This window comes from Octopus bimaculoides, chromosome 28 (assembly GCF_046866305.1).
Source record: "Octopus bimaculoides isolate indiv1 chromosome 28, ASM4686630v1, whole genome shotgun sequence".
Taxonomy (NCBI): domain Eukaryota; kingdom Metazoa; phylum Mollusca; class Cephalopoda; order Octopoda; family Octopodidae; genus Octopus; species Octopus bimaculoides.
The window spans coordinates 1,458,887-1,481,386 of NC_142955.1; the positions used below are offsets into that span (position 1 = coordinate 1,458,887).

Consider the following 22,500-nt stretch of genomic DNA (forward strand, 5'->3'; position numbering starts at 1 on the left):
GGAAAGGGTTAATAATGACAAAGTTATTTCACTAAATTCTTTTTTTTTCAAAAATATTTGAACAAATGTGATATATTTCAGCAGAAATATGTTAGCGAAACGTTTAATAACAAAGTTACTTCGTTATATTCTAAATTAATTGAAACAAAAGTAGAGTATTTTAATTGAAATATAATAATCTATAATAACAAATGCAAAAGTGAATGTCAGTGTGTCACACTTTTTCAACTTTAACTCCTCCGACCCCCTCTCTCACTATTCAATGACACTTCTACTATTCCTCATGCTTTACACCTCTCTCACTATTCAATGACACTTCTACTATTCCTCATGCTTTACCCCTCTCTCACTGTTCAATGTCTCTTCGACTTTACTTCATTCTTGGTTTTTTTTTCTCAATCCTAACATTTCGAAAAAATCTTTCTCTAAATATTAAAACTGTATCAAGTAATTTAACCATAACACGTGCTTCATAATGTTTTCGGAACTGCAATACATATTGAACTCACTCTCTCTCATGCAATATTACTTCTCATAACTCTCTACCATAGAAATATTGGAAACTTAGTATTTTTTCAGACATTAATATAATTTGTGAGACCTATTTTCATGCCGTAGGTCGTCAGAGCTATGGAAACTTAGCGCACTCCAACTGCATGAAAATAGATTCGACTAATTTTATTATTACTTTAAAAAATACTAAATTTCAAAAATTTTTCTGGTCAAATACGCTTAGAGCAATTCCAAACCATAAAAATCGCACTTAAAAATACTGTTTAGTGACAGTGGTGTAATTTTCCTTCAAGCTACGAACAGGAGTTTAGGTATGTACCAGCTACTACAAATAATTGTTTGTATGAAAAGTAATGCCCTACGTACATCAAATTGTCTTTAAATTAAATGGCGGTAGAAGAATTATCGTTGAATTTTTAAAAGATAATTTTATTGTTGCCGACAGCCAGCAGTATGCTGTTTGTTCAAAGGTAGGGAATGGAAACAAGCTATTTGTACTGACCCCTGAATGGGAAGACAAAAAATATTGTTTATCATGCAGCTTTGCGATAAGTTTCAAGTCAACAAATTATATCATTGTTTTGATGAAAATTGTTCATTGCTTCAAAAATATTGTTCGAGTTTAATAAAATTTGATATGTACTCAGTGCATGAAGTGTCTTCGTTGGGCTCAAGGCCCAGTGAAGAGCCCTATCAGGTGGCTTTTAAGCTGATAACAAACATGACTAAATTCTTTATTATTTTCAAAAATATTTGAACAAACGTAGAACATGTCAAGCAAAATATGTGAGAAAAAGAGTTAATTCTCCACAATAAATAACCAATGATTTTTAACCCAGGTTCTCTTGTGTTTCCTTGAAAATATGATGTTTGTTTTCAGTAACCTCTAATGTGTGTCAAGTTTATCTCTCATACTTTTGTTTTTTTTTGGTTTTTTTCAATTTCCTTTTTTTCTTTTTTTTTTCTTTTCCAGCTCAACGAAACTGGACGATATCTGTTGTTTCGGGACAAGAAACTGAAGGTTTGTTATGTGTGTGTGTGTTTGCATGTTTGCACACGTATGTGTGTGTGCCTCTGTGCATGTGTGTGGGTGTGTGTGTGTGTGTGTATTGTATATATATTTCTTTGTATGTGTCAATATGTGTGTGTGTGTGCCTGTACATGTATGTGTGCATAATTATTTGTTTGCTTATGTTGTGTATGTATGTGTGTTTGGCTGTTTTCTATTGTATACGTATGTGTGTATACTGATATGTGTATGCGTGCATGTGTAATTTTTTGTGCTTGTTTCTCTGTGCGTGTGTGTATGTTTACTTATATATATATATATATATATATATATATATATATCAGATTGGAGCCTGATGTAGCCATCTGGTTCACCAGTCCTCAGTCAAATCGTCCAACCCATGCTAGCATGGAAAGCGGACGTTAAACGATGATGATGATGATATGTATGTATATATGTATGTATGTATGTGTATTGTGATATGCATGTGTGTGTGTGTGGCTGTTTTCTAATATATGTGTATGTGTGTGTGTTTATTTAAAATCAGGAAGCCAACTGACAATTTTAATTTGCATTATTTTTATTCTCCTCCTCCTTGACCATGACCATCCCCTGTGAACTGGCAGCTGAATCTGTACTTCATCGAAGCTCAACAGAGGGTCACCATCTTGAACTCCTGTCTCTACGTACAGGTAAGGGTTTGACACTCTTAACACTGCACGCGCGCGCGTGTGTGCGTGTGTGTGTGAGTAATAGATCACCTTAGTTTTACCCAGCTGTTTCCATCTTTGTTGCCAGGTGGCTCGACAAACATGTAAGTACCCCACGTGCACATTGAGGTACCCCCCCCCCCTAATTTCCTTCTCTCTTTTTATTTGACTCTTTTCCAGTGGGTACCAGGCAGTGATGTGGTTGTGGCACAGAACCGAGGTAACTTGTGCATTTGGTACAACATAGAGGCCTACGAGAAGGTTACAATGATCCCTCTGAAGGTAGGTACTAGTCATCATCATCATCATCATCATCATTATTATTATTATTATTATTATTATTATTATTATTATTATTATTATGAATTATTATTATTATGAATTATTATTATTATTATTATTATTATTATTATGAATTATTATTATTATTATTATGAATTATTATTATTATTATTATTATTATTATTATTATTATTATTATTATTATTGTTGTTGTTGTTGTTATTATTATCATTATCTTATGTTTGACTTTTGCTTTGCATTTGTACAAGTTGGCTCCAAGTCTCACCCAGAGACCTCAAGAGACAACAAGTTAGAAGTTCATGTAGGTGTTATGCCTAGGGTACCATATATTTGGATTTGTACAGTTTTGTTCTAGTGAATATTTAAGAAACCATAAGAAAATTATCTGTTTGCTTTAAAATTTGAGATCACATAGACAGTATTTTACGTAGGATATGGGCAGTTCCCATGAGCACTATCATTATTATTATTATTATTATTATTATTATTATTATTATTATTATTATTATTATTATTATCATTATTGTTATTGTTATTATTATCATTATCATTATTATTATTATTATTGAGTGAGAGAGCAGTGCATGCCATCAAAGTGACACTGGGGTACAAATATACGAATCCCAGTATACCCATCATGACTACCCGTCTGATAAGGGTACACCAGGCACATGCATCACAACCATATGTGCGCGACATGGTGATCTCATATCAAGATAAACAGCGCATGACCTCGCAGGTGGGACCCAGTTAGAATTTTCTTCAGGTCGAGTAGCCCATCCCACTCAAAAGATCTTTGAATAAAGCTTGTTTGAGGGTGTCGAACGAAATACCCATGTTTCCAAAGGTGAATTATCCAAACTCCAAAGAATTCCTCTCAACACATGGCTATGATGCTCCCCCACTACTTCTGCTCATGACCAGAGATGCACATATCGTCAGCCACCAAGGGACATGCTCAACTGGTTACGGTCAAACAAGTGACAAGCAAATCTGCGGTATTAAGCAGAATATTTGCTGTAGCCCATCATTTTATACCAAGACAAAACAATGTACATGATAACACTTCCAATCAATTAAGATCAGAAGCCATGAGAAAAACTGCCTGGTACTGCATCCGGGCATTTATTATTATTATTATTATTATTATTATTATTATTATTATTATTATTATTATTATTATTATTATTATTATTATGATTATTATTATTACCGCCGCCTTAGCGAAGGCAGGGGTATCGTTTTCAGCCGTGTTTATTTGTTTTGCCAAGAACCGCTGGATGGATTCGGATGAAACTGTCAGGGATGTTTAACCTCATGGCTGGCACGAACTGATTAGATTTTGGGATCAATCCGGTTCCAGACAAGGATCCTGGATTATTTTTCCTGTGTTTTACTTAATTTTTGAGAGCAGTCGGGGTTTCATTTTTAGTATTCTCATTTGTGAGAGCAATTGTGAGTGGATTTGGTAGGGAGAAACTGAAATAAGCCTGTCATATATATATATATATATATATATATATATATATATATGTGTCTGTCTGTGTGTCTTCTACAGGGAGACATCGTAAACCTGGAACGTAAGAACGGCAAGACTGAAGTAATTGTGAGTTCAGGGGTCAGCAGTATCCCCTACACTCTGGACGAGGGCCTCATTGAATTTGCCACAGCCATCGACGACGGGGATCTGAGCAGGTAGGTGGGGGTTGGGGAAGCGCAATGATGCCATTTGTGTGTATGTATGCGTGTGTGTGTGTGTGTGTGTGTGTGTGTTTATACATTGATATATCTGTTGTACTGTCTTCTACTCACAGAGCTGTAGAATTCCTGGAGACTCTGGAATTGTCGTCAGAGACCGAAATTATGTGGAAAACGGTGAGCAAATTGGCACTGGAGGAACAGCAGCTGAATCTGGCTTGCAGGTATGGCGGTGGGTTTGAGGTGCTGGTGGTGTGGTGTTGTAATGGAGGTAGTGCTGATATGTTAGTGATGTGTGGTGGTGGTTGTGGTAGTATTGGTTGCAGTGGTGTCTAATGGTTGTAGTAGTAGTGGTGGTTGTGATTATAGTGGTTGGTGATGGTGGTGGTGGTTGTTGTAGTAGTAGTGGTGGTGGTGGTAGTGGTTGTTGTAGTAGTAGTGATGGTGGTAGTAGTAGTGGTGATGTTGGTTGTAGTAGTGGTGATGGTGGTTTTAGTAGTGGTGGTGGTAGTGGTTGTAGTAGTGGTGATGGTGGTAGTAGTGGTAGTGGTAATTGTAGTAGTGGTGGTGCTGGTGGTAGTGGTTGTTGTAGTAGTGGTGATGGTGGTAGTAGTGGTGGTGGTAGTGGTTGTAGTAGTGGTGGTAGATGTGGTTATAGTAATAGTAGTTGTGGTGGTGCTGGTGGTGTGGCCACCCTGTTTTCTTCTTGTTCAGGCACAATGTACCTAGGGCTACATAATCTAATGTGTCCTTCACCGGGTCAAGGCTGACATGGGACTAAACAGATTTATGACCTGCTGGATTGAGCTGGGGTTCCAGCCATGACCATCCCAACAGACATCCAGTCACAATATATCTAGGACTACACTACATAATCTCTCCTTCCTTCTTTACTCCTTATTTAACCCTAGGTCAGTCTTGACCCATCAGACCTATGATCAAAGACCAGACTCTCTTGACATGACCATCCAGTGTTATTCATGTCACAGTGTATCCAGGACTACATTATAGAATGTTTCCTTCCTCTTTTGTTATTTAGCCTGAGGTCAAGTCAGTTCAATCCAGCAATGACCTTTCATCAAAGACAACCCAGTCATGACCTTCCCGTTTTTTTAAGATTATCTAAGACTGAATAATCTAACATGATCTGTCGTTATTCGAGACAGTTAGACATAATTTGAAGAAGATTTGGCTGCTTTTTCTAGCACTGGGGTATAGGAGCATATGTGGGTTTTCCTCTCAAATTCGACCGGAACCTGATGCTTTCTTTAAGCACGACCGTTTTCTTATTCTTCCAGGTGTTTCTCTGCCATCCGTGATGTTTCCAAGGTGCAGTTCTTGGAGGATACCATTAAGATTGCCGAAGAAGCTGCAGAAATTCCGGTATGATGGCTTTCATATACACACAAAAAAAAAAAAAAAAAAAATGCATTATACTCATACATACACACACACACACACACACACACACACACACACAAGGATCATCATCATTGTTTAACGTTCGTTTTCCATGCTGGCATGGGTTGGACGGTTCAACTGGGGTCTGTGAAGCCAGGAGGCTGCACCAGGTTCCAGTCTGATCTGGCAATGTTTTTTACAGCTTGATGCCCTTCCTAACGCCAACCACTCCAAGAGTGTAGCGGCTGCTTTTTTTACGTGCCACCAGTACAGGGGTCGGAGGGGGCTGGCATCGACCACAATCGGATGGTCATTTTTACGTGCCACCAGTATAGGGGCCGGAGGGGGTTGGCGTCAGCCACAATCAGATGGTGCTTTTTACGTGCCACTGGAACGTGCCACCAGTCAAGGCGGCGCTAGTATCAGCCACGTTCGGGGGGTGCTTTTTACATGCTTCCGGCACAGGGATCACAACTTCAATTTCCATTTGATTGTGATTTGATTTTGATGTCCTTGACTCAATAGATCTCCTCAAGCACGGGTTGTCACCCTACGATCCAAGCAACTTTTTTGAGGGGGCTGGTTAGGCGACACTGGTGTGGGTTACAACTGTGAACTCATCAGTTACCCTTGCATACAGGCATTTCCCTTGCAACCCTGACCAGCTGAGCATCCTTAATCTTGCGGGCTTGTAAGTGCTGGTACCACATGAAAAGCACCCATATTGGTACTGTGTAAAAACATTCAGTATGCTGTGTAAAGTGGTTGGCATTAGGAAGGGCATCCAGCCATAGATACCTTGCCAATATAGACAGGGAGCCTGAACAGCCTCTCAGCTGGTCAAACCGTCCAACCCATGCCAGCATGGCAAATGAACATTGAATAATAATAACGATGATAATGATGACGATGACAACGATCATAAAGAGGAAAAGGAAACTGAGTGAAGCTTCTCTCTTTTGAGTCTTAAGATTCAAGAAGAAAAAAAAGACAAAAAAAAAACAGGAAAAAAAAACAACTTATTGGTGTTCTTTTGGTCATTTTAGGGTCAGTACAATTTTGACCACTACCAGGTACGTGCTCGGTTGGCCATCATTGACAAATCTTTGAAGGAAGCGGAAAACATTTACCTGGAACAGGTGAGTACTACATGCTGTGTGTATGTGGGGGGAAGAGATAGCTCATGCAAACACACATCACCCCCCCCCCATCACATCATGCCACGTTACACCACACCTTCACAGACACACACACACCTTTGCAGACACATACACACACACAAGCCAAGTGAGATTTTACCACACACCTTGTACACACACACACACACACACACACACACACACAAGCCAAGTGAGATTATAGTCCACATCTTGTACACACACACACACAAGTGCCAGTAACCCTAACCCCAGCCATCACCACCACCACCACAACCACCATCGCAACCACCACAATCATCACCACCATCACCATCACCACTCCATGCCACATGTACGTTAAACCTGTCCTCCATGTTCTGTCTGTTTACCAGAATCAAGTTGATGAAGCCATCCAGATGTACCAAAATATGCACATGTGGCAGGAGGCCATAGAAGTAGCAGAGGCAAAGGTTGGCTCATTACTTCTCTCTCTTTCCCTCTGTCTTATTATCTTGTGCATTGCATCAAATAGCAGAAACGACTGTAAGCCAATGCAGTTCATGACAATTTTTTTTTTTTTTTTTTTTTTTGACATTTTAATTTCTTGGTGTGGTTGTGTGGTAAGAAGTTTGCTTCCCAACCACATGGTCCCAGGTTCAGTCCTGCTGTTGTTTGCAACTCCCTGTTTTCACTTCCTCTCTCTCTATTTTTTTTTTCCTCCTCATCCTACACCTCTAGTGTCACCCGAACGTGGACGGACTCAAGCAACACCACTACAACTGGCTCATCGACACCGGACAGAACGAAGCCGCTGGACAGGTGAGTAAGGGTTTGGGTAGAGGTGGGGTGTGGGGCTGGGAGTGAAAGCTGGACATTGGGTTGGGGAGGTGATGGGGGTGGGGTAGGGGCGTTTGGTGTGTCAGTACATGCATAGCGGGAGTTGTTTGTGCTTGGACAGGTCATGTGGTCAGTTGGTTTTTGTTGCTGTTATTGCTATAAGTCCAGGTCAGTGTGTTCCAACCATGGCCATCTTGACTGAATCTTATGTTTAAGGTCCCGGACATCATATCATCCAATAAATATTTTGTTTATTGAGTTGATGGTGGATGGCAACTGATTTGAGGGTGAAGTGATTTGACTGCTATTTTTAGCAGATCATTTCCACCCCCCAACCATGTAGAGTGTGGATATATGTCTGTGTGTGTGTGTCTGTGTGTATCAGTTTATGTGTGTGTCTGTTAGTGTTTGTGTGTATGTGTGAGTGTGTGGGTTGGGTTAGAGGTGAGGGGTTGAAACTGTGTGTATGTGTGTGAGGGGGTGTTGTGTCTCTATGTTTGGGTCTGATCACATGACAGCTTAAAAAAAAATATGTAAAACAAAGTGATGTATCATCATCGTCACCATCATCATCATCATCACCATGTCCATTATTGTTATTGTCATTGTCACTGTTATCATCACCACCACCACCACCACCACCACCATCATCATCATCATCACACCACCAATACCACCACCACCACCATCATCATCATCACCACACCATCATCACCACCACCACCACCACCATCATCATCATCACCACACCACCACCACCACCACCATCATCATCACCACACCACCACCACCACCATCATCATCATCACCACACCACCACCACCACCACCATCATCATCACCACACCACCACCACCACCATCATCATCATCACCACACCACCACCACCACCACCATCATCATCATCACCACACCACCACCACCACCACCATCATCATCATCACCACACCATCATCACCACCACCACCATCATCATCATCACCATCACCATTACCACCACCACCATCATCATCATCACCATCACCATTACCACCACTACCACTTCTGTCACCATCATCATCACCACTACCATCATCATCATCATCATCATCATCATCATCATTGTTCCTGTGACCACTACTACCTCTATCATCATCATTATCATCACCACTATCATCATCATCATCATCACTATATTCGTCATTGCCGCTGTGACCACCACCACCACCACCACCACCACTACATCTCCCATCTCATTCTTCGCACTTCAGGTGAAAGAGAAAGAAGGCGACTACAACGTGGCCATCAACCTCTACCTCAAATCTGGATTGCCCACCAAGGCCGCCCGCGTTGTGACCAGCCACGAGGTAAGTTGTCACACTCTGTTAATAGCGGCAGCAGCAGCAGTAGTAGTAACAGTAGTCGTGAAATTCATTGAATTGTAGTAGTTGTAGTAGTAGCAGTGGTAGTGTGGGTTGTGGTCTTTTATTTGTTGTTGCTTTGCTGTAACTGATGTGTCTGTGTGGTAAGTATATATATATATATATATATATATATATATATATATAGATATATATAGATATATATACATATGTTTGTATATGTCTGTGTTCGTTCCTCCCCCCACCCGATGTTGGTGTGTTTATGTCCCTGTAACTTAGCAATTCGGCAAAAGAGTCCCATAGAGCAAGTACCAGGCTTACAAAGAAAATGTCTTGGAGTCGATTCTTTCAACTAAAGGCGGTGCTCCAGCATGGCCGCAGTCAAATGACTGAAAACAGTAAAAGAATAAAAGAATATATAGGCGCAGGCATGACTGTGGTAAGTAGCTTGCTTACCAACCACATGGTTCCAGGTTCAGTCCCAGTGCGTGGCACCTTGGGCAAGTGTCTTCTACTATAGCCTCAGGCCGACCAAACCCTTGTGAGTGGATTTGGTAGACAGAAACTGAAAGAAGCTCATCGGGTGTGTGTGTGTGTGTGTGTGTATGTGTGTATATATATATATATATATATATATATATATATATATATATATATATATATATATATATATATATATATATATATATATATATATATATATATATATAGGTGCAGGCATGGCTGTGTTGTAAGAAGCTTGCTTACGAACCACATGGTTCCGGGTTCAGTCCCAGTGCGTGGCACCTTGGGCAAGTCTCTTCTACTATAACCTCAGGCCGACCAAACCCTTGTGAGTGGATTTGGTAGACGGAAACTGAAAGAAGCCTGTTGTGTATATGCGTGTGTGTGTGTGTGTGTTTGTGCATCCGTTTGTCCTCCACCACCATTTGGCAACCAGTGTTCGTTTGTTTATGTCTCTGTAATTTAGCAGTTTGGCAAAAGAGACCGATAGAATAAGTACCAAGCTTAGCAAGAAAAAAAAAAAAAATCCTGGGGTCTATTCATTCCACTACAATTTCTTCAAATTGATACCCCAGCATGGCCAGAGTCTGATGACTTGAAACAAATAAATGAATTAAAGAATAAAATAAATGTAAAAAAAAACACCTTTTGAGCGTGGTCGTTGCCAGAATTGCCTAACTAGCCCTCTTGCTGGTGGCACGTAATACCATCAGGACCAGCCACCACTACTACCAACACCACCACAACCATCACCACCACTACAACTACAGCCTGCACTAGTATCACCATCATCGCTACAGACACCACCGCCACTACACACTGGTGCTACCAGACACAAAACTAGCACCACGACTACTACATACTACCACCCATACTCACATCCCGTTTCTCATAAGTAAACACAGAAAAAATAAAACACTCTGCTACCACCGCTACTATCACCACTACACTACCAGTGTCACCATGCGATACCAGCACCACCACCGCTGCCATTATTAGAACTGCCACCACGACATACAACCACCCATACACATCTATCAGATGTGTAAACATTGAAAATTATGATTTATGCAAAATTTCATCGAAATGTTTATGTGTGTGTGTGGTGGTAGTGGTGGTGATGGTGGTGGTGGTGGTGGTGTGTATGTGTGTATGTATATATATATATATATATATATATATATATATATATACACACAGAAAAACCCACCCACTACATGTATGTCTCTCTGTCTATACAAATATGTGTATGTGCGTGTGTATGTATGTATATGTGTGTGTATATATATATATGAATATACATACATGCATATACATCTATATATATATATTCATAGATTTATATACATATACATGTATATATATATATATATATATATATATATATATATATATATATATGCATATGCATATAAATCTATTAATATATATATAGATGTATATGCATGTATGTATATACATATATATATATATATATATATAGAGAGAGAGAGAGAGAGAGAGAGAGAAATATAAATATGTTTTTATTTATATGTGTGTGTATATACATGCGCGCACACACACACATATTTATATGCATGTGTTGTATTTATAAATGTGTGTATGCGTATGTTTGCTTATATATATACATATATATATATATATATAGAGAGAGAGAGAGAAACAGATAGATAGATAGACACACAAACAGACAGACAGATAGATATATGTATGTGTGTGTATACGCATGCATACAGAAACACATATATGGTTAGATATATGCATAGAAGTATGTACAGTCTCCATATGCCTCAAATACACTCACACACACACACACACATAAAGACATGAGTGTTTGTATGTACGTATGTACATATGTATGCATGTGACTGTATGTATGTATGAATAAGCATGTGTATGTATGTGTAACGATGCATTCAATCTAGACTGAATTCAACAATTAATCATTCATAATTATTTTAAAAATTTGCATATACCATTTTATTAGTGTATATATAATTACCACATGTGTCTAGAGGACACACACACACAAGTATACATATGCATATATACGTGGGTGTGTATATTAAGCAGCTGATGAGAATATATACAGCTGTGTGTTAGTTTGAGCTTATACATACATACATACATACATACATATCTGTATATATGTGTGTGTTTATATATATATATATATATATATATATATATATATGTATACATATATATATGTATACATATATATATATATATATATATATATATATATATATATATATATATATATGCATATATAATATATATGTGTATACATAAACACAAATATTTACATATACATACATCAGAGACGATGTGAGAAAGTTAAGTGGAAAAGGAGGAGATGGGGAAGATAGAGGGAAGTAAGAGAATGAAAATAGAAAATAACATATAAAATATTGTAGATGCAGCTCCATTATTCAAGTATATATATATATATATATATATATATATATATACTGTTGTGTCTGGGGAGAGTCATTTTCTTATTGTGCCATAAAATTTAACACTCTCACCGGTAAAATTTCCACTTATTTCTTATTTTTATTTTCCTAAAATTTATATATATATATATATATATATATATATATATATATATATATACACTCTCTGAGTGGTTGGCGTTAGGAAGGGCATCCAGCTGTAGAAACTCTGCCAAATTAGATTGGAGCCTGGTGTGGCCATCCGGTTTCACCAGTCCTCAGTCAAATCGTCCAACCCATGCTAGCATGGAAGGCGGACGTTAAACGATGATGATGATGATGATGATACACATACGACGGGCTTCTTTCAGTTTCCGTCTACCAAATCCACTCACAAGGCTTTGGTCGGCCCAAGGCTATAGCAGAAGACACTTGCCCGAGGTGCCACGCAATGGGACTGAACCCGGAACTATGTGGCTGGTAAGCAAACTACTTACCACACGGCCACCCTGAGCTATGAAGAAAATACAAAGCCCAGCATCATCACCGGACCGGACCATTCTACGCATCTGTAATTTTTTGCTCAATTCCACCCTGCCATTTGACTGTGAATCCGGAGACAAGAAAGAATCCCCCATGTCAAATTTATATGTGTATATATATACACACACACGTTCTCATGTATCTTTCTGTTTTTCCTCTTTTTTTCCCAGAACCTTCTCTCCAACACTGAACTGACCTCTCGAATAGCCTCCGCTCTCGTCAAAGCAGAGCTTTACGAACAAGTAAGTTTAGTTTTGAGAGTTTGTGTTGGGGTTGTAGTGGTAGCTTGCTTGCTGTGGCTGTGGCTGTGGCGTGACGTGGTGCTGTGGTTCTCGGGGGAGATTCAGCGTGACACAGAGTGTGACAAGGCTGGTCCCTGATGAATTACTGGTACAACTCATTTTTTGCCAGCTGAGTGGACTGGAGCAACGTGAAATAAAGTGTCTTGCCCAAGGACACAACACCCTGCTGGGAATTGAACTCACGACCTCATGATCATGAGTCGAATTCCCTAACCATTAAGCCACATAAATTCACAACGTGTGTATGTGTGTGGATACCAATGCCATTACTTTGCTCTCTCAACACCCAACTACCTGCCGATCCACATGCCATGACCATCACTTCTTTCAACATTTGCTTCTTTTTTTATCCTCTTTTTTTTCCAGGCAGGAAACCTTTATGAGAAAACAGGGGAGTTTGCTCGAGCCTTGCAGTCGTATCGTAAAGGACGTAGCTATCAACAAGGTATGTGCCGTAGGTCGTTGTGGTTACTGTCGTAGTATGCTGTTGTTGTTGTGTTTAGACCAGTGATCAAAGCGATTCCATTTGTGGCCATCCAGCCTCTCTGGTTTTTTTTTGTTTTTTCAGACTCTGTACATCTAAGGTAACATTAATCTCATGGATTTGTCTTGGTTAAGTTGGTAGGGTGTCAATTGAGGGTTAAGTTGGTAGGGTGTCAATTGAGGGGGATTTAGCTGATATTTCTAACAGGTCTCACAAATATGTAGGGGTCACTTTTTCGTTAGTTTATACATATATACATACATACATAGAATAGTAGGGTGTGATTTGCGGGTGATTTGACTGCTATTTCTAACAGGTCCAGCTACCACATAGAGGTCACCCTCATTGGCTCATACATATATACATGAATCGCAGGAGTGGCTGTGTGGTAAGTAGCTTGCTTCCCAACCACATGGTTCTGGGTTCAGTCCCACTGCGTAGCACCTTGGGCAAGTGTCTTCTATTACAGCCTCGGGCCGACCAAAGCCTTGTGAGTGGATTTGGTAGACGGAAACTGAAAGAAGCCCGTCGTATATATGTATTTATATATATATATATATGTATGTATGTATGTGTATATGTTTGTGTGTCTGTGTTTATCCCCCCAACTTCGCTTGACAACCGATGCTGGTGTGTTTACGTCCCCGTAACTTAGCGGTTCAGCAAAAGAAAGAGAGCCGATAGAATAAGTACTAAGCTTACAAAGAATAAGTCCTGGGGTCGATTTGCTCGACTAAAGGTGGTGCTCCAGCATGGCTGCAGTGTTGGTTTATTTACGTCCCCGCTGCTTGGTCCAGCAGAAACAAGAATAAGTTCCAGACTTTAGCAAAATAAGTGCTGGGTTGGTGGGGGTGGGGTCGGGGTGTTTCGATTCACTCGGCTAAAATCAGTTGGTGGTGGTGCCCCAGCATGGCCCGCAGCCAAATGATAAACCATATATGATTTTTGTAGATCGTTAACTCTCTCTCTCTCTCTCTCTCTCTCTCTCTTCTTTCTCTTTCCTTAACCGTTTCTTCTTCCATTTTCTCTCTGCTGCCCCGTTCGTTCCTCCAGCCGTAGAACTGGCCAGGCGATGCTTCCCCAGTGATGTGGTCAGCCTGGAAGAGCAGTGGGGGGAGTACCTGGTCTCACAGAAGCAGCTCGATGCCGCCATTAACCATTTTATCGAGGCAGGGTAAGTCGATTTTTCTTTGCTGTTGTTGCTGCTACCATTGTTGTTGTTGTTGTTGTTGTTGTTGTTGTTGTTGTTGTTGTTATTAATGTTCATGCTGGTTAACCCTTGGTTGACCCTTCTGCCCCCCAACACAGCAGAGCTACCAGCGAAGAGAATTGATCCATGACCATCAGCGTCGTCATCGTCGTCGTCATCATCATCAACATTGTCATCAGTTGGAGCTCTTGTCATTGTCATCATTATCGTCATCGTCATCATCATCATCTGTCATCGCCATCATCGAAAATGGACGTTAAATGGTGATAATTATGACGATATACATTAACGTTGTGTGTGTGATGATGATGACTATGATGATGATGGTGGTGGTGGTGATGACGACTATGATGACGACGATGTCGATGATGACAACAATGATGGTGACAATGATAATGATAGTGATGATGATGTTGATGAAGATGAGGATTATGATGATGATGATGATGATGATGCTGGCTATGGTGGTGGTGGTGGTGGTGATGATGATGATGTTGATGATGATGATGATGTCCACTGTAGTCTTGTGCCACTGTAAGGAACAAACAGCCAATCGCTGCTGTTGTTCTTATTGTTGTTGTGTTTTATAAACCCTTGTTTGTTTCACTTTTGTTGCGGGGTCTCGGGGTCTCTACAGTGACGCATAACAATCACCTGTCTCTTTGTCTTCCTCTCCCGGGGGGGCGTAGGTGCACCACGAAAGCTATCGAATCGGCCATCAGTTCAAACCAATGGAAAAAGGCTGTCCAGATCCTTGAACTGCAGGACTCGTCCACCGTCACTAAGTACTACAAGAAGATCGCTGACCATTACGCTCAGGTCAAGGAGTACAAGGTGACGCTTTTATTTGTTTGTTTCTGCCATTTTTTTATTTTTCTTTTACTTACTCATTTCAGTTATTAGACTGTGGGCCATGCTGCAGCATTGCCTTGAAGAATTTTAAGTCAATCAAATCGATCCGAGTGCTTTTTTTTTTTTTTTTTTTTTTTTGGAAGCCTTGTACTTATTCTATCAGTCTTTTTTGCTGAACTGCTTAGTTACAAGGGTGTAAGCTCACCATCCTATATATACATATATGTATATATAGGATGGGCTTCTTTCAGTTTCCATTTACCAAATCCACTCACAAGGGTTTGGTCGGCCCGAGACTATAGTAGAAGATACTTACCCAAGGTGCCACGTAGTGGGACTGAACCTGGAACCATGTGATTGAGAAGCATTTATTTATTTACTTAACACACACACACACACACACACACACACACACACACACACACACACACACACACACACACACACACACACACACACACACACACACATATATATATATATAGGTGGCCTGGTGTAGCCATCTGGTTCACCAGTCCTCAGTCAAATCGTCCAACCCATGCTAGCATGGAAAGCGGACGTTAAACGACGATGATGATGATGACGATGATAGGTGCAGGCATGGCTGTTCAGTAAGAAGCTTGCTTCCCAACACCATGGTTCTGGGTTCAGTCCCACTGCATGGCACCTTGGGCAAGTGTCTTCTACTATAGCCTCGGGCCGACCAAAGCCTTGTGAGTGGATTTGGTAGATGGAAACTGAAAGAAGCCCACCATGTATATATATATATATATATATGAAGATGATGATATCGATGATGATGGTGATGACGACGACGATGATGACATTGTTTATGTTTTTAATTATGTTTTTTTTTCCCATTTTTCTGGGTTTTTTTAATCGTCAATGCTTTTTTTTTCTGTCTCGACAGATTGCCGAGCGTCTCTATTTGGCTGCGGATTGTATGAAGGAGGCAGTAGACATGTACAACGAAGTCGGAATGTGGCAGCAGGCTCATAAGGTAAAGAAAGACAACAAAAGCAGTGGTGGTGGTCATGTTGTTGTTGTTGTCGTTGTTGTTGCTGTTGTCGTCGTTGTTGCTGTTGTCGTCGTTTAACCCTAGGTGGTCAGTTCTGATCGAACAAGCCTACGATCAAAGGTGTTCCAGCTGTGAGCATCCCATCTTTTATTGACACAGTGTATCTAGGACTACATGAACTAATGTGTCATTTCTTGTTGTTGATGTTTAGCCACAGGTAGGTCCTGATCCAACAGACCTGTGATCAAAGATGCTCCAGCTAGGAGCATGCACATGTTTACACACACACACACATATGCATGCACACGTGCACACACACATGTATATATATATACATATACATATACATATACATACACATACATAGATATGCATACATACACACATGCATACATATACATATATATATACATTCATACATGCTTATATGCACACATGCATATACAAACATATATACATATACATACACACACATACATACACGTGCATGTACACATGCATACTTATACATACATACACACATATATGCGTATACATACATACACACATATACATGCATGCATACATACATACATACATACACACATACATATATATATACATACACATATACACATGCATGTATACTTACATATACATAGATACATACATACATACATGCACGCACGTATACATACATACATACACACATCTCTATATACATACATACATATACATACACACGTACACATGCATGCACACACACACACCCATACCCACACACCCACACATTCATAGAGGAAGTGCTAGTTTCACTAATTATTATGCATATTATCAAGTGCCATCTAGATGGGTGTGCCCCAGCATGGTCGCACCCCTTAGTTTGAAACTAGTAACAAATAAAAAAAGAAGAGAAAAAAAAGAAAATGGCAAAGATTTCCGTTATTCCCAAACTTCTCGTTCTGCCTGTCTAATCATATTGTCTGTCTGTGTGTCTCTCCCCTCTCTTGCAGCTCGCTTCCAAATTCATGAATGCCGATGCGGTGACAGCCCTCTATGTGACCCAGGCAGACAAACTCCGTGATCAGGGCAAAGTGAAAGAAGCCGAAAGGTAAGACGATCTATCTGCCCTGCCCCCGCGTCTTTTGTATTACCAATCCTTCCGCCACCTCAGTCCATCGCTCCCTCTGTTGCACCATTTTGTAATATCCTCTTGCTTTTCATTAGAGAGCTTTTTAAACCTCGACGTCCCTCACAGTTATGAAGATCTCGTCTTTTTATTTTCTTTTTGTTCATGTGATCCACCTTTCCCTACGCCACTATCTCTGACTGGCTGGTTCCAGTCCCACTACAGTCCCCCATGGTTCTAATCCCAGGTTCAGTCCCACTACGTGGCACTTTGGGCAAGTGTCTTCTACCATAGCCTCGGGTCGACCAAAGCCTTGTGAGTGGATTTGGTTGACGGAAACTGAAAGAAGCCTGTCGTATGTATATATATATATATATATATATATATATATATATATATATATATATATATATATATATGTATGTGTGTGTGTCTGTGTCTGTTCCCCAACATCAACTGACAACCGATACTGGTGTGTTTACATCCCCGTAACTTAGCGGTTCAGCAAAAGAGCCTGATAGAATAAGTACTAGGCTTCCAAAGAATAAGGCCTGGGGTCGATTTGTTCGACTAAAGGCGGTGCTCCAGCATGGCCACGGTGAAATGACTGAAACATGTGAAAAGGTAAAAGAGTATGTAAGGAAGACGATTGTGACGTGCAGAATGTGACGTGGCTGGCCCTTGTTTAATTACAGGTACTACTGATTTTTGCCAGGTGAGCAACGTGAAATGAAGTCTCTTGCTCAAGGTTACAACGCGTTGCCGGGGAATTTGAACTCGTGACTTTACAATCATGATCCGAATGTCCTAACCCCTAAGCGGCGCACATTTACCCCCATTTATAAGACTCTCTCTGATTAGTTACTTCTGTATAATCCTCAGACTTTTCCTTACTGTTGAGGAACCCGAGCGTGCGATTGCCATGTACAAACAGCTGAAGATGTACCCAGATGTTCTGCGCCTGGTGAAACTCTACCATAGGGACATGCTGGAAGAGACCTACTGCCGACTTGCCAAGGTTTGCTGTGAATCCCCACTTTCTACGCTGCTTTTTTTTCCTTTAATTGCTTTTTTGCTCGTTTAGTTGTTTGTTTTATGCTTTACTTCTGTCATTCTATGCTGTCATGGATCGGGGGAAGACTTATTTTTTTGCTTAAGGCTGTATGTATGTATATATGTATGTATATATATATGTATATATGTATGTATATATATGTATATATATATATATATATATATATATATGTATATATATATGTATATATATATATATGTATATATATGTGTATATATATATGTACATATATATATGTATATATATATGTATATATGAATATATGTATACATATATATGTATATATATATAATAATATAGATTTAATCAAAAGAATAAATATATATATATATATATATATATATATATATATATATATACATATATACATATATATATATATATACACATACATAAATATATATATATATATATATATATATATATATATATATATATATATACATATATATATATACACATACATAAATATATATACATATATATAGTATGTATATGTGTACCTATGTGTTTATATATGTATATATGTGTGTTTGTGTGTATATATAGACATATATATATATATATATATATATATATATATATATATATATATATATATGTGTGTATATATATATATATATATATATATATATATATATATATATATATATATATATATATATATATACACACACACACACACATACACACACACATACACACACATATATATAATATCAGAGGTTAGCAAACTTTTGGTATCATTGACTTCTTCGATGGACCCGTCGATAACTTATTGACCCCACATCATGTAAATTTCTAAAATAAAATTAAGAAGGATAATTAACGCAAAAAATTAAAAAAAAAAAGATTTAAATAAACCCCCCCAAAATTCTTGATTTAATAATGACTGTAGTTCTTCTTTCATTCTTTTCCAATCATTATTGCCTCTGAATAAAAAAAATATCTAAAGAAATTTTATGATGGTACTTATCGAAATTAATATAGAACAATAAAATTTCAGTCCTGTTATTAAGTTGTCATAACCAGAATAGTTAATGCAAAAATGTGTGTTTGTATAATATGAGTTATTGGGTTGGTGTTTCGAAAGAAACCAGTGAGTTTCGGGTTTGAATTATTGCATTCCGCCAGATTGTAGTTCGCTTATAATTTAGCCCTTTTAAAGCTTAAAATCCTTTCTTGGACAATTGCATAGACCATCAGAGGATCTATATCGACAGCCTTGATGATTCCTGTATTTGGAAATTAGGGAGTTTAAGGTTTTAATTCCTGAACCCTTCTACAGGGTGTCCACAAAGCCTGGGTACATGGAGTAAATAAAATGATAACATAAACAATTAAATATAAGAAATAATAATTTCTTGAAGTATGTGTTAATTCCCATGTGGGTACATGGAGTAAATAAAATGATAACATAAACAATTAAATATAAGAAATAATAATTTCTTAAAGTATGTGTTAATCCCCATGTACCCAGACTTTGTGGACACCCTGTAGATAATGATCGTTAATAATTTAGCCCTTTTAATACTCAAAATCCTTTCTTGTATTTATTGACCCTCCCCACCTGGATAGTTACATGCCCTTAAAATACTATTGTGGACCCCTAATTTACTATTTTGCTGCACAGACTCCCCCTCAAAAGTCTAATATGGACCATTAGGGGCCATATTGAACCTGGATGAGAACCGCTGATCTAATGTGTCTCTTTCTTTCTCTCTCCAGGAAGTTGAATCTGATGGAAACCTACGCCAGGCTGAGGAATACCTGCTTAGTGCCAACAATGCCAAAGCTGCGATAAATATGTACCGATCTCAGAACATGTGGTCTGATGCTTACAGAGTGAGTACCAGTTATTATTATGTTATTTTTTTTCCTTCTTTCTTCAAATTTTCTTCCATTTCTCGCCGAGTGTTTTCCGTACACCTAGTGCAGAGAAGCTTATTGTATGCATTCCCAGTTTACACACGCAAATTCACAGGTAAAATATGTATTTAAAAAACAAAAATTGATAAATAAATAAATTCATGAATGGATGTTGTTTTCACAGCGATAATGCTCTTCTCAGTACATGAGTCGTTCCAGTTAACATGATTTTTTGCACTTCCTGTAGGGATGGTGTCATTTTCAAATAAGTTTCAGTACCTTTTTTTTATCATTCCTAGAGATCCTACAATCACTGGTACGGTAGTCGCCTTGAGGTGCCACATTTTTTTCAATTTCTATTAGCAAGTCTTTATATTTACCAATCTTGTCAAATTCTTTCGCCGCTATATTATGATCACAAGGAATACTCATGTCAATTAATAAACACTTCTTTGTCAGAATTCCTTTTCAAAGAGAGACAAAAATTCAAAATCAAATCTGGACTTACTTGTGCTTCAGAAAACCTGATTTATGTCATAAGATGCTCGGGCTGCCACCAAAACTACATAGGGTCAACAGGATTATCGCTCAGACGCAGATGCACTCTGCATCGACAGCAGATTGCATTCCCAGAATACAGAATGATACTCTTTAGTGAACATATTAAGAAATGCGCAAAACAAATGCTACCACAATTTATAATCCTTCCATTCTATCAATGTGCCATTGGAACACCAACACAAATTAGTTTAAATAAGGAAACCTTCTTCATTGAAAAATATAAACTCAAACTTAACCATTTCGAACATTTTAAAATAAGGAAACTCACCGCATTGAAGAAAATTTAAAGCAAAACCAACCACTTGTAACATCCTATTCCTTCTAAACCAAATCATGTTAAATTAATTAAACCTAATCATTCCCAACATTTTTGATTATCTCCCTTATACCAGAAAAAATCCCTGATGACCTTCCCCTATCTAGAACTCCACATTTTACGCTTTATCTTTTATATATATATATATAATTCACGAATAGGATAAAGTCTTAATAAGAATGTATCAAGTAGTTAGCATGAAAAAACCTCATAAGGGAAAAATCCGTCATTTATTCCCTATAAATATATTTATTTATATAAGAGCGTTACTATACATAGTACATACGGTGGGACTGAACCCAGAGCCATGTGGTTGGGAAGAAAATGTCTTACCACACAGCCACATTTGCACCTTATATGTACACACAACGAGCTTCTTTCAGTTTCCATCTACCAAATCCACTCACAAGGCTTTGGTCAGCCTGAGGCGATAGAAGAAGACACTTGCCAAAAGTGCCATGCGGTGGGACTGAACCTAGAACCATGTGGGCCAGGAAGTGTAGGAGAGAAGGCAAAACTCGGGAAAGGCGAAGGGGTAGCCATTTGAGAATTGCAACATGTTTGAAAGCAATTGGGAGAAGGACATGTTGTAACAATCTAATGCTATTGAGAAATTTAATTAAGGTTAATAGGTTTTCAGCAGTGGAACAAGAATTCCAATAACCGATTTCTGTGAACGCATGATTGCATGTAAGGGACATTACAGCAGTTGTCGGAAAGCACAACATGTCATTGCATCATTGATATATTGAGATTTCCAGGAAATACTTCTCTGTCATTTAGCTTTGTGCACTGCTTGCAGTTTGCAGTTTTGCTGCTTGCAGCTTCCGTTTCGTTTAGTTTTCGTTATAGCAATTAGTAAATTCCTGTTAATATTGTTTCGAGTGTGCCATATTTTCTGGTATAGAAGATGACGTTGTGTGTGTGTACATATATGTATATATATATGTGTGTGTAGATATATATATATATATATATATATATATATAAAGGTGCAGGTATGGCCGTGTGGTAAGTAACTTGCCTACCAACCACATGGTTCCGTGTTCAGTCCCACTGTGTGGCACCTTGTGCAAGTGTCTTCTACTATAGCCTCGGGCTGACCAAAGCTTTGTGAGTGGATTTGGTAGACGGAAACTGAAAGAATCCCATCATATATATATATATCATCATCATCGTTTAACGTCTGCTTTCCATGCTAGCATGGGTTGGACGATTTGACTGAGGACTGGTGAAACCGGATGGCAACA

General features: G+C 38.7%; 1 protein-coding gene across 1 annotated transcript in view; it reads left to right on the forward strand.

Annotated features, from left to right (window-relative positions):
• The window catches only part of LOC106873882 (intraflagellar transport protein 172 homolog), a 78,147-nt gene that overhangs the window by 20,056 nt on the left and 35,591 nt on the right, over positions 1–22,500 (forward strand). The window contains exons 15-32 of the mRNA XM_089343974.1: positions 1,487–1,534; positions 2,149–2,214; positions 2,413–2,514; positions 4,094–4,230; positions 4,350–4,457; positions 5,532–5,616; positions 6,681–6,773; positions 7,166–7,243; positions 7,512–7,592; positions 8,860–8,955; positions 12,626–12,697; positions 13,124–13,202; positions 14,295–14,415; positions 15,141–15,285; positions 16,214–16,303; positions 17,314–17,411; positions 18,312–18,447; positions 20,233–20,349. Of these exons, the coding sequence (XP_089200100.1) occupies positions 1,487–1,534; positions 2,149–2,214; positions 2,413–2,514; positions 4,094–4,230; positions 4,350–4,457; positions 5,532–5,616; positions 6,681–6,773; positions 7,166–7,243; positions 7,512–7,592; positions 8,860–8,955; positions 12,626–12,697; positions 13,124–13,202; positions 14,295–14,415; positions 15,141–15,285; positions 16,214–16,303; positions 17,314–17,411; positions 18,312–18,447; positions 20,233–20,349 (1,752 nt within the window). The remainder of the gene's footprint in view (positions 1–1,486; positions 1,535–2,148; positions 2,215–2,412; positions 2,515–4,093; positions 4,231–4,349; positions 4,458–5,531; positions 5,617–6,680; positions 6,774–7,165; positions 7,244–7,511; positions 7,593–8,859; positions 8,956–12,625; positions 12,698–13,123; positions 13,203–14,294; positions 14,416–15,140; positions 15,286–16,213; positions 16,304–17,313; positions 17,412–18,311; positions 18,448–20,232; positions 20,350–22,500) is intronic.